The sequence below is a fragment of the Scatophagus argus genome, chromosome 22 (assembly GCF_020382885.2).
Source record: "Scatophagus argus isolate fScaArg1 chromosome 22, fScaArg1.pri, whole genome shotgun sequence".
Classification (NCBI taxonomy): domain Eukaryota; kingdom Metazoa; phylum Chordata; class Actinopteri; family Scatophagidae; genus Scatophagus; species Scatophagus argus.
In genome coordinates this window covers 6,583,687-6,608,520 of record NC_058514.1, presented here as the reverse complement: position 1 = coordinate 6,608,520, position 24,834 = coordinate 6,583,687, and the positions used below count along the sequence as shown (strand labels likewise).

The 24,834-nt window shown below is 41.3% G+C and overlaps 1 protein-coding gene and 1 non-coding gene across 5 annotated transcripts in view; one reads left to right on the top strand and one right to left on the bottom strand.

Annotated features, from left to right (window-relative positions):
• The window catches only part of iqsec3a (IQ motif and Sec7 domain ArfGEF 3a), an 87,383-nt gene extending 64,410 nt beyond the window's left edge, over window positions 1-22,973 (top strand). For all 4 annotated transcript variants that reach the window (XM_046379380.1, XM_046379383.1, XM_046379381.1 and 1 more), the window contains 9 exons: window positions 4,165-4,287; window positions 9,011-9,177; window positions 11,941-12,080; window positions 15,035-15,160; window positions 16,402-16,501; window positions 16,873-17,031; window positions 19,068-19,160; window positions 19,520-19,560; window positions 22,774-22,973. In XM_046379380.1, the coding sequence (XP_046235336.1) occupies window positions 4,165-4,287; window positions 9,011-9,177; window positions 11,941-12,080; window positions 15,035-15,160; window positions 16,402-16,501; window positions 16,873-17,031; window positions 19,068-19,160; window positions 19,520-19,560; window positions 22,774-22,836 (1,012 nt within the window). In that variant the 3' untranslated portion in view covers window positions 22,837-22,973. The remainder of the gene's footprint in view (window positions 1-4,164; window positions 4,288-9,010; window positions 9,178-11,940; window positions 12,081-15,034; window positions 15,161-16,401; window positions 16,502-16,872; window positions 17,032-19,067; window positions 19,161-19,519; window positions 19,561-22,773) is intronic.
• On the bottom strand, window positions 11,734-11,828 carry LOC124054130. The gene has a single exon (XR_006842324.1). It is a non-coding gene; the product is annotated as a small nucleolar RNA SNORA17 (small nucleolar RNA).
• Window positions 22,974-24,834: the final 1,861 nt, after the last annotated feature.

The window sequence follows — 24,834 nt, the reverse complement described above, 5'->3', positions numbered from 1 at the left end:
TGCGGCTCTTCAGATTGGCTCATACGTTGATTTCTAGACTGAATTATAGAAGTTGGAACACAAGCAGGTAAGATAGAAATAAAATGAAAATCTTTTCTGCATATTTATCAGCTTATTTTATCACACTGAAATCAAAACTGCAGGTGCTGTTATATTGGTGTTATTCTATTAGATGGGGAGTAAACAAAGATCAGTTTAGCCATCATCTGATATTGTAAATTTTTCCCATCTCAGCAGAATGGAGGAGAATTTAGCTCCTGTTCTTGGTGTTTTTACAAGGTTTTGGTCAGCAAAATCATCAAATTAGATCTAAAGCTCCAGTGTAGATCAAATGATATTCCCTATTGGGAGCACAGGGATGCACTGAAGTGTGTGTGTGTGTGTGTGAGTGTGTGTGAGTGAGAAAGGGGCACTACAGTGAATTCTTATTGCTCTCTTGTTAAGTTAAGAGACTCACAGGAAGGCAAAATCAAAATCCAAACAGCAGATGCTCAGATATCCTGATTAAAGTCAATAGTAGGGGATAACCTTCAAAAACGTTGAATGCTACACTTCCCATGATGCACTGTAATACACACACAAACACTCACACACAGACACACAACTCACCCTTCACCCTTTAATTCCAGGTCATTAACCTAATTGACGTTATTTGCTTTGAAACTGCAGAGGTCGTTCACCACTTTTCTACTTTTATTTCCATCTTTGAACATCGTCCTCACTTTATCTCAGTAATTGTTTTTTTTTATTCTATTACATTCTCCCATTCACCAATTACCTCTAAATTTGCATATCAACCGGAGGAGGTAGTGCAGATCCGCTTTTTATCCTCCCTTTTGTACAAGTTAGACCAAGAAGACTAAAGACTTTTAGTCTTTGCAAGGTTAGACATACACCACGCAGCACTCTGCCAAGTTGTTCAGCCGGGGTCGGCCTCATCTAATATCCACAGTTTCCTAAATGGATGATAGCATGCTTCCAAACACAGTGCATTAACAGGATTTTGCTTTTAAGACTTCAAACTGCAATTCACACTGCACATATGGTCAGCGCAGGTGTCATCGGCTTATATAGATGTATTTTTTTCCTATTTTCCCACAGAGCAGTTGTACAGCTATACAGTGAGTGGAAGTGATGTTGAAGAGGAACATGACAGGAGAGTGCAAAGTGTGTGTGAGCGCACTTTAGATAAAGTGTAGTCACAGAAGAGCGGGTGAGGGATTGCAGTCTAATGTGAAAATCACTCATGGTGATTTACTGAGCCTAAATATGTGTGTGAGTCAGTGAATGCGTGGAAACGTGACTTCACTCTGTGTGTGTACATAGGAAGGGTGTGAATGCATGCATGTACTTGTTTTCTTTGTTTGTTTGTTCTTGTGTTGTATCTCGTTTTCCTCAATCTGAATGCCCTCCCCGTAAAGCTAATTCTCTTTCTTCTTTTCTCATTTCCTCAAGCATAAACAACTATAGTTAAAACGTCACAAGTCAATTAAGCCAAATTGTGGTTATGGATATGGGAACCAAAAAACGTGGCACCCCAGGGACTCATTTACTTATAATGTAGTGTACTTGTTAAGCAGGAAAAATGAGATCTGCTTTCAGCCTGTCAACTACTCACTGGCTGCTCAAAATGTGATTCCATCTGGCCTGATGTTTCACTTTATGTGCATTATGCGTGTTTTTGCATAAAGATCCAATTTAAGCTTTGCTATGCAGACAGATGTGTCTGTTTCCCTGCCAGGAAATGTGTACACATCAACAAAGCGTACGCATGTGTGTTTGCCCGTGTTATTGCGCTTGAACGTGTTTGGGAAAGAGATGGGAGGGGAACGAGAAGGCTGATGGACTTTAGGCGAGAGAGCATCTCGTCTGACGTTACATAAACAAGGAGTGACAGCCGGGGAAGGAAGGAGAGAGGGGTGGTGGAGCGAGGAATTGAGTCATGACAAGGGCGATAAGAGAGGCTCGCCAGTGAGGAGAGTTGATCAAGAGGGGGGATCAAGTCAGAGTCACTGAGTACTATAAGCTTTACTTGAAAGCAGTGTGTTGAAAATGGTCTCTAAATCCAATCACTGGTAGGAAATAATATGCAGCTGAACTCCAAGTTGTTATCAGAGTTATGTCATGAATATTAACTGCAGAGGAGGTATTAATAGTAAAAGTCTTTGGTGATAGGTCAGATCATCTCAAGTCCTTAAAGAAAAATAAAATGATCTCCAAATAAATCAATCAAAGGCAGCATTAAGTGTGAATGAAGCAAATGAGTCTGTATTGATATTTAGCTTGATTCCCACGGAGTGCGCTACATTTAGATCGGACTAAAGGCCTCGAGTTCACTCTTGCTCGCTCACTTCAAGTGACAAGTTGTGAGGACACAGAAGTAAAATATGAATAATTCAAAAAAGAGAAGTTGGCAACCAATGTTACGTTTTTAACCAAGAGTGGACATCTAAATGTTTTGTTACAAGTGTCTGTTCAAAGGCAGTAGGCAGTAGGCAGGGTGTTCAAGCAATACGACATCAAGAGATGCTGTTTGACCAAGCATGCCACAAACTTACCATCGCGGGAACAAGAAGAAAATCTCCTAAAGCTGTCAACCATTCACAAATTAAGCTCTTTGTGTTTAACGTTTCAACTCGGTTGCCCAATTTGTGGCCATTCTCTCATATCAGCTCAGTCAGTATGGCTGTCCAGCCTCTTTCCCCAGTGGGAGTTGCTATACTGGGGTGAACTCCAGTTATCTCAAACCCTGCACAGGAAGTGGATGGAGATAACTGAAGTTTCCTGGCAGAATGGCTACATGTAGTAATTGCAATAATAGTTATAAGATACTGTGAGTAGATTTTGCTCAGAAGGAGCAATTAATAGTGGCTGAAGTAGTACCATTTGCAATACACACCAAACAAGTAGTAGTTACAACTGTAGTAGTAGTAGTATAGTAGCATTGGTAAACATAGGTCAAGTGTTATTACTAGAAATAGTAACAGCAGCAGCATTAGCAATACACATAGGACTAGAAGCAGTAATAGTTCAAGTAGTTAATGGTATTGTACATATGTTAGAGGTAGGTGTGGTAGTAGTAGTAGTAGTAATAGTACACATAGGTTAGGTAGTAAAGTAGTAGTAGAGCTGACCAGAGAAATACAGCAGTAACAGCTCTGATGAAGTAGTTGTAGTATGAATAATACACACAGGACAAGTACAGTGATCTCATGTTGTAGTACTGCAGTATCAGGCAGTACTGTAGACTCAGCTGTCTTCTGATTCTTTTCTGCTGGAGCAGCACAAGTCACAATCAAGTACTCACCTCATTAACTCACTTTGTTCACAGTAATCCATCTTCATGTAGTGTGTGTATGTACTCCAGTGTTTCCAAAAATACAGCAAAAAGAACAGATCTGAGGGGGAAGGCGATGTCTCTACACACAACAAAGTGAAAGGCATGGTTTAGAGGATTTTCAGTGCAACAGCATCATTCTTCCATTTGAAGAAGGAGTCCATAACCATCGACAGCCCATTAAAAATCAGGTTTATCTTTAACTTGTAGTCCTTAAACTAACGTTAAAGCCAATTTAATACTAAAAAAAAGAAAAAAGAAAAGAAAAGGACTTTAATTTCATAGTTCAGTTATCATTCCACTTTGTACCTCCACAGAACATCTCTCATCAAGGCGAGGAAAAGTTTAAAACCTCCCAACTTAGTCCCAAAGTCACCTTTCACTTCAAAGCCTCATTTCACCTCTTGAATCGCCCACGTTGTACTTATCCCCCCCACCTCACCCCCCGAACTCTCTGGATAGGATATTTTGCCTTTTTAATTAAAGTCATTAAGCTGGGGTTGTCAGGTAATAGGAGGATTTTCTGCTCAGTGGGATTGTGAACGTGTCTGTGTGTGTCTCTTGGCAGCTGTGGCATGGGGAAGATAGCCAGTCTTATCCCTGGTGTCCGTGCGTGGCTAATCCTAGTGGTGCTGTGACCAGGAAGCACATGAGTTTTGCCTTGGATCCACAGATCCACCCATGCTATAAATGAAGGAAGAGCCGCTAAGATCGTGTCCATATCTTGCTTTGCTATAGCTTTTAATATATTTCCTGTTCTCCTTTGTCTTCCTTTCCATCGTATTTTCTCTTTCATTATCTCATCCTTTCCCTTCTGTGCTCAACAGCTGTGTGGTGGATGAGATGGACTTCTCAGGCATGGAACTGGATGAAGCACTGAGGAAATTTCAAGCCCACATCCGTGTCCAGGGAGAAGCCCAGAAGGTGGAACGTCTTATCGAGGCCTTCAGGTAATTAAAAGCACCAGTTGATGTGAGAGTCTGGGTTATCTTGCAGTTTTCCTGTTGGCATTATCATTGGAGCATGTTAGCTGCAATTTTACAGAATCATAAGTATCAAATTTTCAATAGCTTACAAGAATTGTTTTGAAGGGTTTGTTAACCCGCTTCCCTACTTGTTTAGTTTAACTGTAACCATGTACATCGAGCTTTAGATTTCGACACATCTTTCAGTGGTTTGTATGATGCAGCCATAGCCAGTGAAAAACTGTAGGGAATGTGTTATTATGATACTCTATCCAGTAATGAAACCTTGCCGAACTTCTGTGAATTTGATTATTTTGACATTACCGTTTATCAGAGTGTTGAGTAATGAGAAAAGTTTTCTCTGGAGGACTATGAGCCAAACTCATACACAACCAGCACAACCAATTAGAGGCAAAAAGTCAGCATCCTCCTGAGTCATGTAGTGTTGGCTTAAGTCTTTTTGCATAATGTCACATAGCTCTCGAGTGCATATTTATAACCCATCTCACGGGGTTTCCCATTTTAAGTCAAGTCAGCTGGAAATATTAAAGAGTCAGCAGGAGACACCATTTTTAACAAACTCATTAAGCAAACTTTATCTTTATTAGCCAGCTAGTAACAGCTAATAAAACCTGCTAGTGACAGTTGTCATTTCATTTTAAACTGCATACGTCCTGTGACAAAAAAGCAAGACAAGCTTAAGGTCAGTCACCAGTGAACAGATAACCCAAGAGATTTGACCATGCAAATCTCGTGCAAAAAAACATATGCTTTCAATATTCAGAAAAGTTGTGCTGAGAGAACAAATACTTTGAAGGAGTTGGATATTAATATTTATCATCTTGTAGGTGATGCAAATTATCCCTCATTTGTCTGGTGTCATTTCCTTTCTACTGCAATGTAACTCTGGCATGTTGATATTTGAGTGGGTGTAAAAAGTGAATGAAATACTGTCACTCAAGAATTACCTCCGGGCCAAACCTGTCATGCAGTACTCTCAGATGCAATTCACAGGTTTTTTGATCATGAAATATGGATACATCAAGTTTTGAAGGCATACTGAGAAGTACAGATGTGAATTTGTGATTGTTTCTTTCTATTAATTTATTCATTCATTCATTTTATTTATTTACGTATTGATTTTTTTGAGAGGTTTCTCATTCCACTATCAATAACAAGAGCCAGTATGACTCAATTTAATCAGGAAAAACTGACAGCCAAGCACACAGAAGAAGACACATAAACTCTACTATTCCTAAGGATCACAGAAATCATAGACTGTCGACCCGTTTGAACATAAACACCAACAGTACATATTGATTTTGGTGAATATTGCTTTCAGTATCCTGGCACCCCATTAACCACTAACAGATTGATTTTAAAAAATTAAATGAACACATAAAGTTGCGAAATAAAAGCACTTGGTTCTGAGTGAGGAGTACAGTGGACTGCTTTTCCCCATTAGAATTAATGAAGTGACAGGTAGTTGTGATCAAACTTTAATTTGTGAAAGCTGCCCAGCAGTCGTTGGTCTAAGCTAGCTCGACTTTTAGTTCATCTCTTTAAAGTGTTTTTTAATACATTTAATGCTCGATGGAATAACATACTCAGGCTCCAGGTAGACTTTCTGACCTCTCTGAATCTCTTGCCCTCACGATTAGCAGCATTAATCACTTGGTTGCTTGTTCTTAATGTGCATTAACTAATCTGCAGCATAGTGCAAGTACTGCTACTAAATTGAAGAGTAGTATCACACAATTTACATTTGATGTGTACTTTCTTGAGGCAATCTTCTCACACCACACATAGATCGACATGTGGTTAGCCAATTTAAGGTTAATTGCTGACATTCCTAACACATACCGTGGATCTCAGCAGTCAAGTCACACTTCCTCACATAGACGCTTTGTTCCGTCGTTTTTGCTCGGTTACAATAAAATGTTGACAGTGCAGCCTCCATCTGAACAGCCAGGAAGCATGTAATTTCTGGCCGCAATTTGCGACACAGACAATTTGCAGTGCAGCTGTGGCACTGTGTGTTAATGCTAACTGTTTGCCGTAGCACCCCTGGAGTAACAACTACCTGCCACAGTTATCGAGGTGCCCAATGAGGAGAAAAACGGCGACGTTGTCATAGTCACTGGGCAGAGGTTGGCACTACTAATGTTTGGACATCAGGCTGGCTCTGCGTGTTATCTGGAGCAAGAGAGTGGGGGAGGATATGAGGGGGTGAGGAGACACAAACTGGAAAAATGAAGGAGGAGTGGGGTGAGGGGTGGAGGGGGGGCAGGGAGGAAGATTTATAAATAACCAGAGTTGTGTAACCACCACTGCCTCTCTGCGGCTGCCTCCCCTGCTCCTGGGCTTTGATATGCCTCCAAACACACACACACACACACACACACACACACACACACACTCAGAAAGAGAGAAATCTCTGAAGTAAGTGAAGGGGATTTGAAGCAGCAGTGAAAAAGAACGAGGGGAAAAGTGAAAAGCAGCCAGCAGCCTCAGTATCTGCTGCGTCAGTGTGCTAATGAATGAGCAAATATGAACCAGCTCCCAAAGCTGCAGATTTATATTTTCATGTCTGCATTCCAGTGTGGTATCCACACAGCCTTATTCACTCAGCCTGCAGTCCCTGAAAATGCTGTATTTTCAGTTACCGTTCTTACAGGTAAATATCATGCAGCTCGTATAATCTTGCATCAGAATCCATCCTCACAAAGTACATAACGACTGTTGGATTACACCATGGTTACCAATCTGTAACAAAAGCAAAACTGGTTTTGAAAAAGCCAGCAAATGCCAAATTGAAAGCTGCCAAATTCATTTCAGTGAGCTGCACCATGTGCCACCCCTCCTCAGTTCTTTTTCCCCTTTCTTTTCGGTGCTGAGTTAGAGCACGCTTAGACAGGAAGCAAATATTGAGGTTTTCGCTGCACTTCATAGCTCTACAGTACATTAGGATTTACAGGCAAGAGCATAATTACCAACTGCTGTTGAATCAGGGTTTTCAGCCCTGTGATTATCATGTTAAAACACATCCTGTATGATGACAAACGCACAAAAGCACTGATGTTTTAGAGGGTGGGAACAGCAAACTCAGAGGTTCTTCATTAAAAACCCACAAGTATATACAAGTAATATAAACATTATTTTTGTCATTTCTATAAATCATCTAGCGAATAAGTCATGATTAAATTTCTTATCATGCTTTGCATAATGTAAGCATGGACAAAGAGAACTGATAAAAACAATTCTGTAAAAACAAGAATTTCCCTCCAGGGATTAATAAAGGAATTCTGATTCTGATTCTGATAGAAACCTTTAATAAATATTATTGTCATAAAAAAAAATGATAAATCAAACTACCCTTTCCAATGTCAAAGAACCTTTAAACTAAAAATAAGTTAATGTTTCCACTACAAAGCGCACTTTCTTCTACTTCATCATCTTTGATTGATGTTTAGGTCTGATGTTTAGGAGAATTATCTGTGAATAAAAACAGCTAACTTATTTTTATTTTTTAGCCAAAAATATATTGCAGTTAGAGGGCCTCTTTTCTGTCTGCAGAAGGAGGGAGACCGAAAGAAGTTTAGGAAAGCTCAGGCAGTGCTGGAAGCACTGTGTGTGTGTGTGTGTGTGTGTGTGTGGGTGTGCGTATGTGAAAAGGTATGAGCCAACTTTGTGCATATGAATTGGCGTGCCTTTAATCAATCCCTCAGAGACATTAGTTTCCAATCATGCAGCTCAGTGGGTCTACAAAACGGTGCTACAGCCCCATTGTGGAAATGATGACTGATTAAAGTAACGATTACACTATATACAAGACAGAGCCCACAGGGTGCACACACACACACACACACACACACACACACACACACACACACACACACATACCATACACCTGCTCATTCTTGCCATTTCTGTAGATGTTGTACTATTGTATTATTCATTCCATAACCAGGAAGTATCTATGCACCTTCACAGAGAATTTATCTCTCTCTCTCCTTTGGGCACTTCTTACTTAAACAAACACACACACACACACACACACACACACACGCGTATGCAAACACCCAGAAGTCGGTGTCTACAAATCTTTTAAATATTTTCCATATCCACCCAACACAGAGGCATTTCCTTTCTCCATCTCTTATATTCAGAGGCGGGTTTATCTGGGACTACATCAAACTGAGTCTGGCCTTACTTAGGCACAAAAGTGCTTGGGTAAGGGATTTCATATTTCAAACTTCATATTTCTACTCTCCAGCACAATAACAACCTGCATAAATCTCAACCACCAGGCCCATAAATGTTGTACAATGTTTAACTGTAGCAAAAGGCTCAGCGGACTCACGCACGATAAAGTCAAAGTCACAGACGCATGCAGCCACACACCCCTCGTTTCTCTGCTTTTGCATGATCCATGTGATCATCCGACCCAGTGCAACAATTGTGTTTATACACAGAGAGCGTTTCAGCACCCGTTGGGAGATGCACTGTCACTGAGGGGCAGCTAACACTTTCAGATGAGGCCACGAGCTAAATTAAAGCCATAACTCTTATTTTGGTGCAATACTCTCATGCACAGCTTGTGTTGAGGCATTTATGAGCATGAAGTGTGCTGAAGGATGCCTTTAGTGTCTAATGATGACATATCCGTCTGTTGTTCTTTTTTTCTCCACCTCCTCTACACCAACAGTCAGCGCTACTGCATGTGTAACCCTGACGTGGTGCAGCAGTTTCACAACCCAGACACCATCTTCATCCTGGCCTTTGCCATCATTCTGCTCAACACCGACATGTACAGTCCCAACATCAAGCCCGACCGCAAGATGTTGCTGGAGGACTTCATACGCAATTTAAGAGGTAAGTGACACCTCAGGCACATTAAGGGAGCTAAAGTGACATTAATTAGCTGACATCATCGGCTCAAGTAATGTTAGTTTTTACTTGGGGGGCACCTGATAAGTAATGAGTTGCTCTGGTGGTGAACTGTGGAGGCATAATATGGCCAAATGGTTTCTCCATTAGTGTTGGCTCCATAGCCAGCACTGATATTTGAATGCATGTATGAAGAGAAAGGTACCAGTATCTGTAGCAAGACAGACAAGAATCAAATGAGGAACAAAAACAGGAGATGCAAATTTCATCTGTCCAAAAATCACTAAAAACCATTAGGTGCTAGATGAAAAGTCGGGTTCACCAAAGTCTGTGGGTTTCCTCCTTTGGGGACCAGCTATATCTGCACAAAATGTCATGCCAGTCCATCTACTTGTTGAGTTATTAGAGTCTGGACCAAAGCAATGGAGCGAAAGACCAACTGACTGATCCCATGACATGGCAAAAAGATATGGTCAACAAATGGGGTATCTTTCAGAGACAAGAGACAAGAAACATCCCATAATTATACAGTAGTACATGACTTTCAACTTAGCCTGCAGCATATCACGCCTAAAAAGTGGTCAGCAATGGTTTATATACTGGTTGACCGTATGGAGGTACTGGAGGAAAATAATGTGACTGCTTCTGAATACTTCAAATTGGACAATACGCAATAACAAATCAATAATTTTGACTTTGAGCAAGGCATTAGAGCTCACAGATGAATCAGTGAAAGTGTGCCCAACAGTGTTTGGATCTCATCGAACTCAGTCATTCACAGCTTATAGGAACAGCGACTTAAAGCCACCTGTACTTATTCTGCACAGACAGATGCTCGTCCGCAGAGCACAGAGCGATTGGAGTGTCGCAGTTATGCTCTATCTCTGAGCAATCAATCAGGGAACGCAGAGCTCGATGCAGAATAACATTAATAGATTCATCCACACTGTTGGCCACAATTAAATTAAGTTGGAAAATCAATTTCTGCATCTTATGCAAAGTAAAATATGCCACTCTGTCTTGGCCGCTCTATTTGTCTTTTGATCACTTTACTGTTTTCTCTGTCTGTCTCTCTGTTCTTTCTCTTGTTTTGTCTCAGACTATTATTTTGTCTGTTTAGTCATCTGTCTTCCCTTGTTTATTATTCTCCCGGTTTCCCTTCTCCTCCTTTTTCCCCACTCTTGCCTCTCATGTACCATGAAAGAAGAGTAGCTCACTCAAGTAATTGGCTGAGGTGCAATGCAATTATGCACCAGAAACCAGTGGCAATCAAGGACCATAGAACATTCATTATCTCAATTAAAATAGACAGTCAGTGTCAAAACTATTCCACAATATAATATAAATCAGCTTCCACCATCAATTAATCGAGTACATCAGCTCATTGAAATCTCTCTCTCATATATATGTAGTTTCAGATTTGTGAGTTCCTATCACACCTTAGCTTTTGCTGATAAGCACTAAAGGAAGAATATTTGTGATGCTGACAGGAATGTCAGCTCTGGATGATGGCAGCTTTGTAGGTATTTAGTCATAAAAAGTATATTGGACGAATTAAAATTGACCTGATGATGGCCCTGCATGAAATCTTAAAGGCATCATTATAGTTATTACACTTAATCATGAGGGGAAAATGAATGAGTGTAACAAATTCAATGGCTATCCATTCAGTAGTTGGAGAGATTTCAAGACCACAAATGGCGGCATTAAGGAAAAGATCACCAAAGTCATTATTTGTATGATTAATGATTGTCTTTATAAAGGAATGTGTCAGTCCATCCAGTAAATGCGAAATGCAAATTCAGAGGATCACTAACACCATTGTGATTAATCCTCTAAGCACCATGAATATTTGCACAGAAAGTCACTTGAGATGCAGCTAACACAGCTAAAATAAAAGAGATGAAGTCTCAAGGAGGGCAAGGAAAGTGGCAGAACTGGCAGATAAAGAAAACATCTAGGAAAAACGTGTAACTTCTTTATCAGATACACATGTGTCCCCGTGGACATCTCCTCCTCTTCCTGGGACTCCATAATGTGCAGCGATGTCTCAGCGTTGTCCCAGGGTGCTTCACTGTCAACTCCATCACTTGTGCTGGCTTCATTTTCTCCAAACACATCTCGCTCCATTGAAAACTCAATGTACCCCACAGTGCGGTACAGCTGTGCAGCTATAATGTGCGGCATCGAGGGCAACCTTTAAGCCTAATGACACGCAGCTCCACCTGCGTCAAAATGCCACGGCCTTGAACGGCGCTATGTTCCAGACAGAAAGTCTTCTCGCAGAGAGGCGGACTGTCAACCTTTTAGTTGCCAATTAACCTCCTCCCACATTGCCTTCTGTCATTACTTAATGGAGACAGTGAAAGACAGAAAGTCAAAGGAGGACAGACGAGGAGATGGAGAAAGAGCTCTCTTTGGCTCTGCATATTGATTCTTTCTGCATTGCGCGGCCTTTGCATGTCAATACAAGATAAATGTATGTCAGCACAAGATGTATACAGCCATACGTGTCATATTTTTGCATGCATATGAGCCAGAAAAGACACAGTATGTCTCCTCCAATTATAGAGGAGACATACTGTGTCTCCTCTCCAGTTATAGAGAAGACACAGTATGTCTCCTCTATAACTGGAATAAGAACAGTCACTCTATATTCCTTCTGATGGACAGGAATGTTTTCTATTAACAACAACCACTGTGTGATGTGTGTATACATGTGTGTAATCAGAACTATTCCCATCTCAGGTGTTGATGACGGAGCAGACATCCCCAGAGATATGGTTGTGGGAATCTACGAAAGGATACAGCAGAGGGAGTTGCGCTCCAACGAAGACCACGTCACCTACGTCTCCAAGGTTGAGCAGTCCATTGTAGGCATGAAAACGGTAAGGAGAGACTGACACACTTTTTACACTGTTTACATCAGTTAAATGGTATAATCTCTCATTAATTTGGCATAAATGATGCAACCGCTTCCTCTGCTTTTAGCATAAAATATTGAGTTGATGTTTTCCTAATCAGACACTTTGCACCTTCACAAGTTGCTCGATGTGGATGTGAAATGCAAAACCACTTTTCATGACACTGTTCTGTTCTCTCATTTTTCCCCCACCATCTCTTCTTCTACACTGTATTTTTTTTTACGATACACATTATTGGGTTCTTCTTGGCTTGCCAGAGCAGTGTTAGAGCTAGAGCAGGATTAATCACACAAAATCGTGAATGATTACACACACATTCTTCGCCAACTCTTTGCCAAGTCACTCACTCATTATTCAAGGCCTTATCACGATCACCTAGCCTTGGTAGCGTTAGTCGAGTACATTTATTAGCCATTAAAGGTCTCATCAGCAGCACGATCATTACCTCAGGTCATTACTCCAGCAAGACATTTACCACTGCTATCATTAGAGTCTTTTTTTTTTTATTTGTAACTGTTTAAGGTTAGAGCTTGGTCAGTTCACATGAGCAAGTATATTGTAAGTGGCTGAACTCGACACTGAAAATTCTTTAGTTAAGAATGAACTTCAGAGATGAAAATGTTCACACACACACACTTGTTTTTTGTTCACCATATTATATTTATGAGGAAAGTTATTGTGTTTTAGAATTTACAAGTCTGACACAGACAGACATACTTAGCTTTATAATTGACTGATTACGCTGGTTCATGTGGGAATGTGCTGTGTGTGCCCACTCATAACACTGAAAGGGTTTTTAAACTGCTTCAGCAGTTCGGGGAATTCAGTTTGAATCCTATCAGTGCACCAAGGCCTTTCAGTCATTCATGAAAGATAGATAAATGTTGATGATGTTTCTGGAGTTCAACATTAAATCATATTGCATGCACAAACTCGTACAGTTCTTTCAGAATTACAAATTAACAGCCAAACTGTTTTGACATTTTTAGTAATAACAGTGTGGATCTGTGGAAAAGAAGGTCTGTTGGTTAGCCCACTGCTTTCTCTGCGTAACTATGAGTCTTGTCGATCAACTTGTCTCACGCTGCTTCCTGTCCATCCACGATATGAACCGACTTTTAAATGAATTTCATTATAAATGTACCGTTTAAGTTTTAATCTCGATTGTGTCCTGTTAACTTTCAGAATGACATTGGAACTCTGACATTGAAAGGCTTTTGCCTTTAAGTGTCTCAGTGATGGATGAGTAGCCACAGGATGACAGAAGGAGTGTTGTCTTAGCCAAAACAATGATGGATTGTTGTGACAGGAAGTGACTGTTCCTGTTCCATGGGTGCTGTCTGCCATTAAAAAAAAGACTTAGATTAAGTTTATTCCCTATATATATTATCACAACAGGTGTTGAGCCCCTGTATTATGGATTTAAAACTTATTATGCTAAGAGGGAGTAGTTCACATAATATATTTAATGCAATGAGTCTCAGTCTCATAGCAGGCGTAAATTATTTTATGAGCCATATAACTCCTCTCAAATGTGATGAAGTAGCTTTACATCCAACTGTGTTATTCCTCACTAACTTTACATAAATATTTGACATGGATAACATTTTTGCAGAATGTATTTGTCTTTTAGGCACACAGTTTGTTAATTGCATGACTAAGCTCTCCCCTGTCACACTGCTTCTTAATAATACTGTCAGGAAAGGATTGTAATTTTTTTTTTCTTTGAGCAGGCAAGAGGCATTTCAAGCTAATGATGTCTTTACGTGTTTTTGACATTAGTTAATGAGAAAGCAGGCTGGCTGAGGCCAGCTGGGCGGGAGGCTGTATACCCTGCAGTGATGACAGAGCCAGAGACAGGAGGGAGCAATGGGAATACAAATTGAAATATGCACGGAGAGAAGACCGAACGGAGAATGTGAATATTTGTATGTTATCGGGGGGTGGAGATGGATGGCGGTGCACAGAAAGCTGGACGAGACGAGTGAGAAGGGGGTGAGAACATGATTGGATCAGTCTCTGAAGGCCTGAGTCATATTTGTAGTGTAATCTGCTTAAACGGAAGGGGGGGTACTTAAGTCCTGCGAGGAGATGACAGGCCTCAGGGGACACAGCTGCTGCTGCTGCTGCTGCAAAGAAGAAAAAAAACTTTAGACCTCCAAGTGTACCGTTATCACCTTAGCTAATCCAAGTTGGTGTAATGTCAAAGGCAATCGGCCGCATCTGCAGCTCCCTCAGCTTTACAGAGCTTCATCGCAATTTGTCTTTCCCACTTTTGGTTCACTGTCATCGCTCACACTGTCATTTCTGGCCACATCATGCAGTTGTTTTCACAGGAGAAGCTGGTATGCTACCCCTGTTACAGTTATGAATCTGCCATTATATACAGTGAAATTCAGACACTCTGCCAACACACAATATGATGCGAGTTTTGTGCTGAGTTTTACTTACATGATACAATATTATTAAATGTAAAGGATAGACTTTAGTTCTCGTAAATTGCTGAAGTTGAGACTGCTCACCGAGTTAAGAATCCTAAAATGCAAACCTGCATTCATTCCCATATTCTCCTGAGGGGAACAGCTCATATTTGGATAACCTTGAAACAGCACAGTCTTATCAGTTGCTCTAATTAGTTTTATTTTTTTATTTTTTTTAGAGTCTTAGGTCCATCTTCGTGTAGCTAATTTGTTCTCGGCATACTGTGTTTAATGTGTTTTTCTTCTAATACTTTGGTTTCACCTTTTAACCCCAGTGAATAACGTGTAAAACTCCGGCCAAAAGTCACTTACTTGAACTAACAGTCCTCAAGTTTGTTTTCGTATCTTCTGTCTTTTGAATGCCTTTTAAAGCCTCCCAGTCACTTAATCTGAGTGACTGAAACTGTGCTTTTACTTGGGTGTCTTGTTTCTCTGTAGGTCCTGTCTGTCCCTCACAGAAGACTGGTGTGCTGTAGTCGACTTTTTGAGGTGACGGATGTCAACAAGCCCCAAAAGCAGGCAGCACACCAGAGGGAAGTCTTCCTCTTCAATGATCTCATTGTGGTAAGAGTACAAAAAGGGGACAAATAAGGTTGTGAGATTCAGTGCATTAATTTGTATTTGTCATGAGTTGTTTACATGTGCACAGCTTCTTTTAAACCGCCAATGAAATGGCCAATTCCGCAGCACACACAGTCAGAGCTTTAAAGCTACTTATTGTGTTGTGACAGCTGCAATGCACCATCACCTACTTCGCTTGTGAGCTCTCCTCTCTTTTATGTTGTTTCATAACTCAGACCATTTCTTTTAATAATAGATAGTAGCACATGCAGTGTTGCAATGCACCCATAAGCAAAGAACTGTCCCCCTGCAGTGCAGTTTTAAGGGCCAGTAATAAAGTTGTTCTTTTGGTCCAAAGGCGTGTAGATTGGAAAATTATCAAATGTTTAATGTTGGGCGTAACTACTTAAAGTTGGTTATTGCTCTCATAATAATAATCTGAAAAGTTGATCTCATTGTAACAAAACAGCAGAAGAAAAAGCAGAACGGCTATGCCCCCACCTCTTCTTTTTCTGCTGAAGAGTAATTGGTAGCTGCAGGAAAAGGAGGGTAAAAAGGCCCAAAGAAGTTATCCTCCGACATCAGTGGATTTCTGTTCATTTGGCACTAAAAAGTTGTGATAGAAACCAGCGAGACATTTTCTCCTGACAGCTTTGAAAGCAGGTCAGAAATTGTCTTTGAAAAATCTTGGGTACCAAATTAAAGTGACGGGGACATCTCTTTGAATTTGGTCCCAGTTCTTTCAGCTTGAACATGTCACGAAGTTCTTGAAGTGCCAATGTGATGTATTGGTTTAATACGGATCGCCTGGCAAATTATGGCCCACAGTAGCACTGCAAAAAGGAAAAAAAAAAAAACACATTTGCTTCATCTTTCTTCATCTGGAAGGTCATTCTATAAAAGAGAATAACATCTCTAATACATCCTGAAATAAGCATGCCAAGGTCTTGTTTTTCATACAAATTAGAGCACTAGCGCAAAATCTTTGAAGACTCAAGTGGACGATATTATTGACGCCATCTGCCCTTTAAATGTATTTCAGATTATCAAATAGTTTGTTCCTCCTGCACCTCCTCTGAGGTTGCTCTGTGATGTGGAAATCTCAGTCCCAATCAAAACAAAAAAAACAACATTTCAGATGTGCTCAGAACACTTAACAAAAAAATAATCTAATGGGCTCCCCTGTCATTCAAAACTGTTAATACAACTCTCTGATTTCTCATCTTTCTTCTTCTTGTCTGCAGATCCTGAAGCTTTGTCCAAAGAAGAAGAGTTCTGCAGCCTACACTTTCTGCAAAGCAATGGGCCTACTCGGCATGCAGTTTCATCTGTTTGAAAACGAATGTAAGTCAGCTGCCGACGGATGGGATGGAAAACAAAGACCACGAACAAACAGTTTTCAACTGGTAGAAAACAGGGAAAAGTTGTAGTGAACAGAGTTATAGGAGTTATGGCTGTATTTGAAATGCTCTTAATGTTAAATTTCTTTTTGGTCATCAGTTATGACTAGTTTTATATTCATTATTGCAGAAAGTCGTTATCCTTGACTCGGTTGGTTCAATAAAAAATTGCTTTTTGTTTTCGTAAAAATATCCGAAAAAGAGTTCAAAGATCTTCATTTCAAGCCATTTCCAGACCTCACACACACACACACACATGCAATTTCTCTTTTTACTTTTTTATCTGAACAACTCATTGTCCTCTGTGCTCCCCAGACTACCCTCATGGCATCACCATCCTCTCACCTTTTGGCTCAGACAAGAAGCAGGTACTTAACTTCTGCGCTCAAAGTGCTGAGGAGCTGCTCAAGTTTATAGAAGACCTGAAGGAATCAATTGCGGAGGTGTCGGAGATGGAGCAGATACGCATCGAGTGTGAGCCTGTCCTTACATGGTTTTTCCCTCGATTGTCTCACACATACCGCTTACTGAGAGCCCCTTACCTCTAGAGCCCACACTGTTATCTCTGATCGAGCATTGATTTGTATAATGACACAGTGAAACTTGAGGCTACCAATTGCAGAAGGAAAATTGTGGGTATATGTGGCGTGAGAAGGTTGTAGTAGTAGAGGTTTTTCTCGTAATGGCTTTGAATATTTGTATTTAATAAATCTTGATGCCAAGCTCTTTGTTCTCCTTTTTACACAAGTGTTACATTTACAGTTGGCTGTTGGCTTCTGTCCATCAGCTTTGTGTGCGTTTCCTCCTGTGGCAATGTAACAAAAGAAGGTCGAAATCCCTTTATATTGTGAACTAAATCAATAACCTTACATCTTGGGGGAGTGGGAGACAGCAGTGGAGTCTTAGATACTCTGTGTGGGAATGAACAGGTCAGATAGTAGACATGACTCGCAAGCCATCTTTTGTTTCGTATTATTTGCCAACTTGCAGTCATCCCGTTTGTGTAACCAGTGCAGAGTGACTTTTACATTTTGTTTCCTTTGCTGCACTGCAGCCCAAACAGACTGCAGGAGGGCAGTGAATTGGAGGTGAAAAGAGGCCAGTGTTTCCTAAAAGCAGTCAGGCATCCGAGCTGTTTGGACCTGTGTGCCCATGAAATTCTCCAGACCATAACACATGCGCATGCTTAGACACACATGGACAAACAGAGTACCCAGAGCCTGACTTCTGCCAGCGGGCATCAAAGAGGGCCTCCCTGCTGGGATCTGACGCGTCTGCATTACCCTTAGCAGAGAGGGGGGACCAGCATCCCGGGGAGAGAAGGAAACAACATATGGAGACAGGCAGAGGGAAGTGATTTCTTCCCAAAGTGGAGATAGAGACAGCTACTGTGCACCAGAAACCACACAAAACCAATGTTTGGTCTTGTTTCTGAAGACATAGTGTAGGAACAAAACTTGCAGCAAGAATAATTGCTGGCATTTGCACAGACAAACACCACATCGTCTTTACTCCTCTAAGTGCTCTGTGCTGTTGGCCCAATGGTAAACATGCCTGCGGCTGGTTCGCTCGCGTCTGGGCTTTGCTTCTTTAAGATAGGAAGGAGAATTCAGTGTTTGTTTTTACGTGGAGGTGCCTGTATCCTGATGTTTACAATGAGTGAAATTCCTAATAGAATTTCTCATTTCGATTCAGCTCTTCACTCATTCTAAACCAAGCATTTCACATGTAGAGTTCAGTATTTGTTTCCTTCTCTACAATTGAAATACCTGTACTGCAGTCTGTAGGCCTAACTGTCACTGAGTACATAAAAGTATAGATTTAACTGGAAAAACCATGTAATTTGGTGGGAACTACTTGTCAGATAAGCACTTGCTTGAAAGAATCCCTTCATTTAAACTCAATTAAATATTCATTCATTATTTGTATATGACTGGGAGCTTCTTCTATGTCTGTGTGTGTGCTTGGCTAATTAGAAATTTGACATTTTGGCTTGTTCAGCTGACATTGTGTGCATTGCCTTAAGTCTCTGTACTATAGGTTAAATGTGCAATTATTCGTATGTTAAAGTAATTATAATTTTATATATTATTATGTTTTAATTTTAAGTCAGTCTCACCCTTTTCCAGGTTATGAACTGCAAACTGCAGACATATTTTGTTTATTTTTTTTGCCAGAATTTTGTAGTGCTTGCACCAACATCCATCACAGAGCACATTGTGTACTGCAGGCATGAGTCCTCACCTGGCAGTCCAGCACTCGAATTAGAATGCAGTGCAGCGTCAGAGAGTAAAACAACATTTAGTCATCATGATTGGAAATGACATGCAATTACTATCAAGTGTGAAGTTTAATTAGAGAGACAGAGAGTTGTGTCTTCAGGGTAGAGCGTAGAGTAGAAGCAGAGGGCAACAACAGCGTCATTATATATAGAATATACAGTATATATACTGTATTTTTTGGCTGTCATGGTGATTATGATGATCATTTTTGTCTTCTGTTCTCTGCAGGGGAGTTGGAAAAGCAGCAGGGAGCCAAGACTCACTCAGTAAAGAACAACGGCACACAGCTCGAGCTGCGTGGCAAACAGGGCTCTGCATCAGGTGCGTGAACGTGTGTGTGTGTGTGTGTGTGTGTGTGTGTGTGGCTGTGGCTTTTAAATTAAAAATCCACTGCAGAGACTTTGCCCTCAATTACATTAGTTTACCCGCTGTTGAAACAAAGCTGAACGAATGTGTTTTTTATGAACTGATTTAATTGGGAAAAATTTTATACTTTAAAAAAAAGGAAGGTGCTGCCTCTGACATTTTAACACAACTAAACATTTGTGCTATAATTACAAATACTATAAATGAGGAATTTTACTTGTTAAGCCCCTTTCCTGTTACTGTGACAATTGCGGTAAAGATAAAATGTTACCACCTTTTTCCCCCCTTTTCCCTCCGTGTTTTCCTCTGTCCAGGAAACCAGGAGATTCACAGAAGTGGACATAATGCAGTAGAGGTAAGTACTCAGTGATAGGGCCATGTCCCAAACAGCAGGTAAGTCAGTGCAGCATTTCTTTGTCAAGGTATTGTAGGCAAAGGTAGGATGAAACCCCAGGTCTAGTCATATCTACAGGGCTAGAGGCGTCAAGCAGAAGTGGGTGAAGAGTGGATGAGAGAACGAGTGCTGCGGGCATGTGAGGTAACCCAGCCATCTAAATATGAGATAAAACGACTCCTTTTCTGCACAAAAATTAAAGATGGTGGTTTGGGGAAATTAATAAAATTAAAGTTCTCAAAACAGGTTCTAGTCACAGAAGAATCCATGAAATGTCTTCAATATTATCTAGAAGCCTATAAAGGAATACGCTGTAATTAGTTTCACAAGCTCAGGCAGAAATTAGGACTCCTTTAGGGCCTTTAAAGGAGGGGAAAAAAGAAAGCAGCCATTGCTAAAAGTAGCTGATGACATGTGTAGAACTGTGTGTTTGTGTGCCCACGTTCAGCACCGAGACCTTAATTAACACAATAACGTGCAAGCGTACAAATTTAACGCTCACTGAACCTGAAGTCGGCACCTCCTCACCCCTTTCGAGACCTCTGGGGCGGGGGAGGTAACTTCTCGTGTGAATGTTTCGTGCAAGCAAGAGAGCAAACTGAACTATAGTACCCATGGGGCTTTGCAGTTACAATCCTGTAGGCATTAAATGACCTTTCCTAGTCTTTACTGTGGCAGTGGAGTCGAAGGCTGGAGTGAAAAGCCAAATGCACAGGGTCAATTTGACATTCAGTGGCTGTTTAATTCCACGCAGCTCACTGGTACACCGTGTTAGGCAGTAAATCTCTGCTCAGGTGGTGGTGAGAGCAGAAGTAATTAACATATACATCACACTGAAAGGCTTCAGAGCCATTTCGTTTTCACGAATGACAACGATTCCAGCAGAGCGGCCATGCATTCTTTGCTGCACAAGAACATTCAAAGACTTAAAAGATATATATTTTTTTGCTTTGAAATGGAATATCTGCTGACACACAAGCTCTCTCACTTAAAAGCCTTTGGATTCTCATAATAGAGAGCTATGATCAGTTCGCTCTTTATGGCTGTCTGAGCCACCCTCACCAGCCGTCTTCCCCTCCACCCTGCATCCCACAGTAAATGTCAGTGGCTGCTGGGGAGCCGCTAGCTGTCGAAACATATTTATCTCGGAAACCAGGAGGGTCAGACAGAGAATCCTGCTTATATTTGAGGCATGAATATAGGGCTGACAGAATCCTACGGCAAGCTTTTAATCAGAATTTGATAAGGAAGGTGTTGAAATTCTCCTCATTCCCTCAGAGCAGCAACAATATGCCAGTGTGTGTTGAAGGTTCAAGGTGGCTAAAGACAATCGGGGGTTTAATTTACATGTCTCTCAGTTTTCAAAATCCTGATTTGTGGACCATGTTTGAAAAAAAAAAGTTTTTCTTTTTTTTGTTGTTTAAATAAAATGAATGAAAAAACAAACACCCCAAATCAAATATAAAGAAATAAATTCCCCATCACAGAAATGAAAAGCAAACAGAGACCGTTCTAAGTGTCAGCCCTTTTAAGCTTTGCCAGCATCTACTCAGGTGCAACCAGTCCAGCTAACGTTCCTGTCCACCAGCTGCACAAGGCGAGTCACACAACCAAAGACGGAGGCCTCGTCAGAGCAAAGTAACGTCAGCTGGCTTCCATACATGTGATCTGTTGGTGGAAAAACTAAGTCAAAGTGCTCATAAGCAACTGGAGACTCTTGCAAATCAATAAAACTTTGTCAGTAACCATTCCTTTATTTGATGCACTTTGTTTTGTAGACATGCATATTTTTCATTTTGATTAATTCAACCACGTTTTTCTGCATATTGAAAAAAAGCTTGATTTTCATAGCTTTAACTCCTACCGATTTGCAGTGACAGTCATCCTGAAGAAGTAGTTCTGAGAAATACGATGCGTGATGCAACCCGGTTTTAAAATCGGTTATAAACTGAAACTCCCGTAGTCTGAGCCTGGCTTAACTCTTTATATCTTCTTTGTTTTGATCCATACATGAACTGAAATGTAACAATGATGAAAGTTGTGATTTTACAACCCCTTTATGATCCCTCACTCTGTGTACATTATAGTACACTATATTTGTTCATACTGTGTACCTATTTGTACTTATTTTTGAGAGCACAAATCTCAGACATCAAAAACTCAAATAAATACACTGGTAAAAGAGGAAGTAATTTCAGATACTGTGACACAGTGAATATTACTGTATAACTGTATGTCCATATGTATTTCAAAAATTTTGCAAACAAACAACCCAGCATTGTTACCAAATGTAACAGTAATTATTTCATATCAAACTTGTGAAAAGATGGCAGAAAGTCAAAGAAACCCTTCATTCTTTATCTTAAGTACTTCAGAGCTCATTGATACTCATTGATCTAAGAATTTTTAATGATATTTTTGTTCTGTCATGAGCTTTATGAGAAATGCAGTGGCATTAGGTAAAAACGAATTCAAGGAAAGATTAGAATAAAGGAAGACAGGTAGCAGACAAACAACTCTGGTGGACAGAAAATAGAGAGTTGAAATAATTGTGACATATGGAGGTTTGCATTCTGATGAGTGTTGCCTGTGGACGTCTGTGGTTTGTCAGTCTGCTCACCTCCTCTCCTCCTCTTCTTCCACCTCTCCCTCTTCGTATGACCTCCGTATATGTTCTGGTTACCCCCCCCCCCCCCCAAATCTCCTCGTGTCCGCTGTCCCCATAGTGCCACACAGTGGTTTGGAAGGGAGACACAGGGGCCCTCAGTGTCCCCTTTGGAACCACCGGGCCCCTTCTGTTAGTGTCGCACCAAATTTCTTAACCCCATTTCCCCACCACCGTCCCCCTTTTGATCCCGGTCACACACTGGTGCTCCCAGCATCCGATTTACACTGTTCCCAGTGCCTGTAGGGGTGGAGGGAGGGGAGTGTGCAGCAGTCTCAATGATTTTACACCTCCACCAACCCCCCGCCCCCAACACCTAAGCCCCCACGCATGCCCTGTGTGTGTGTGTGTGTGCTGTGCATTCACCACCACCCACCACCCCCACCCCACCCAAAAAAAAAAAACAACAAAAAAAGAGGGCTTGACGGATTGTAGAGGAGGAACCAGTTTTATAACATTTGATGCTGTTCTCTTGGCTGTTTTCTAAACTAGGTGTCAATTCACAACAGGCTTCAGACGTACCAGCTCAGCAGCAGCACGGCTCGGAGTCCCGAGAACGTGGCCCCTCTTAACCACCGGGGGGAGCTGCTTTTCCAGCAGGGGCCCCAGGGGCTAACCCAAGGGCCGGCGCCTCCACCTCAGCACCCGCAGCTGCAGTCCGCTGCAAGCACCCCTGCCCACCACCTCCACCTCCAGCAGCAACACCAGCCTGCTGTCAGCATGGCTGATCTGCGGCCCGAGACACTCATCCAGTGTCAGCAGATCGTCAAGGTCATCATGCTTGACAACAGCGGCCACGGACGCATGGAGGCCTTCCTCAGCCAAACGCCCACACACCACCACTACCAGCACCACCACCACCACCACCACCACCACCAGCTCAGTCAGTCGGCCATGTCCACCCCTGTACGCTCGCCGGACGGCTCCCACGCCAGCGACGGCCACCAGCCCCCGCTGCCTCCTCCACCTCCGCCTTACAATCACCCGCACCAATATATACCCCCTGATCCCCGCCTCAGTCTACACCGGACCCCAAGTGGCTCTCGGAGCATGGTGTAAATAGATTAACGAGTGAACTCACACTTCCACACAACACCCCCATCTCTACCACCCACCCACCAACCACGCCTTCTCTACCTATTTAGAATTACATAATGTACATATATACATACAGATCAAAGAGCTATAATAAAAAAAAGATTAAATCTCACTTATATGCATATATTTAAGGGAAAAAAGATAATTAAAGAAAAATCAAGGTTTTAAAAGAGATACAGAGAAATAAAGTGCATATATAAAGTTTTACTTGATTCCACATGTATTTTGAAATATTACGTAGTTTTAACAAATTTCTATAACTTTTTGTCAGTTTTAACTCTTGCCAGAGGAAACAGATAATTCAGTTTCTGGATGGATCACTTGTAGTTCCAGAGTTCACCGCCACCAACTCTAAGAACAACGACAGAAATTTGTGATTTCCTCAAAACTTTTCTTTGGATTGTGATGGATGGACACACTCCGAGGACCTTCCGCTTCTGTCCGCTTTTATCATCCCAAAACCTCATGCCTACTGTGCTGTATGTGCGAGTGCGTGCACAGTTAACACTAACAGAAAACGTGTGCCATACAATACATACGCTTCCACTGACGTCTTTGCACTTGACTAAACGCTAGGGCTAGAAGAAAAGAAAAACAAATCTCCTTCCTTTGCTTTGAGAAAATAGTCCTTTCAAGCTTCTCCCTCAAGGAGCACAAAAAAAAAGGAAACACAAAACTGGTATTTCATAAAATCCTATCTCCCCATTTACGCATTCTGATTTATGTGATGGAGAGCCTTCTCTCTTCTTCTCTGCTCCCCTGGATAAAAAAAACCAACAACCCCCCCCGACATCCTCCGATAAGCTGTGTTTGTCATCCGCTCCTCCGTTGTATTGTGGCTCTCTATCATCAGAAAACACTCTCACCCAGTTGTCACTCTCCATAGATCACTCTACAGAGAAGGATGACAGGAAACAAAGGCAACCAATCATGCGGATAGCTGCCACGCCAAAAAACGCCACGCCGGTCCTGTTGATTGTTGTTCGTCTTCATATTTAGTATCTTTAACACCTCCCAGGAGTTCTCGCCACGTTTATCTGCTGATGGAGTTAATGTTTTTCACATTTTGAAAATTGTTTTAGCTGCCGAATCTGCTCTTGGACTTTTCTAAAACACCAAACAATTCAGAGTTCATATGTAATATAAGTGCAATACACTGTCATCTGTTGTTGTTGAACCGCTTCTTCGCTTTTTTCAGGAAACCACCATGGACTTCTATGAAGATGCTTCTGCTGCAACTGTTAAAAGTCAAAATCTGTGTTCATTTTAATTTCTGCTAAAATATTCCGCTTTTGTGCGTGTGTGTGTGTTTTCCATTGGTGGATAAATGCGGGACTCAGAGTCCCAACCACAACACATCCAGACACCGTCTCTTTATGTAGGAACAACTCCCGGGTTTAGTTTCAGCTCTTTGTGACTGTTTTCTCTCCCCTGCTAACCTTTCAGTCTGACATTTTCAGAAAAAAAACAAA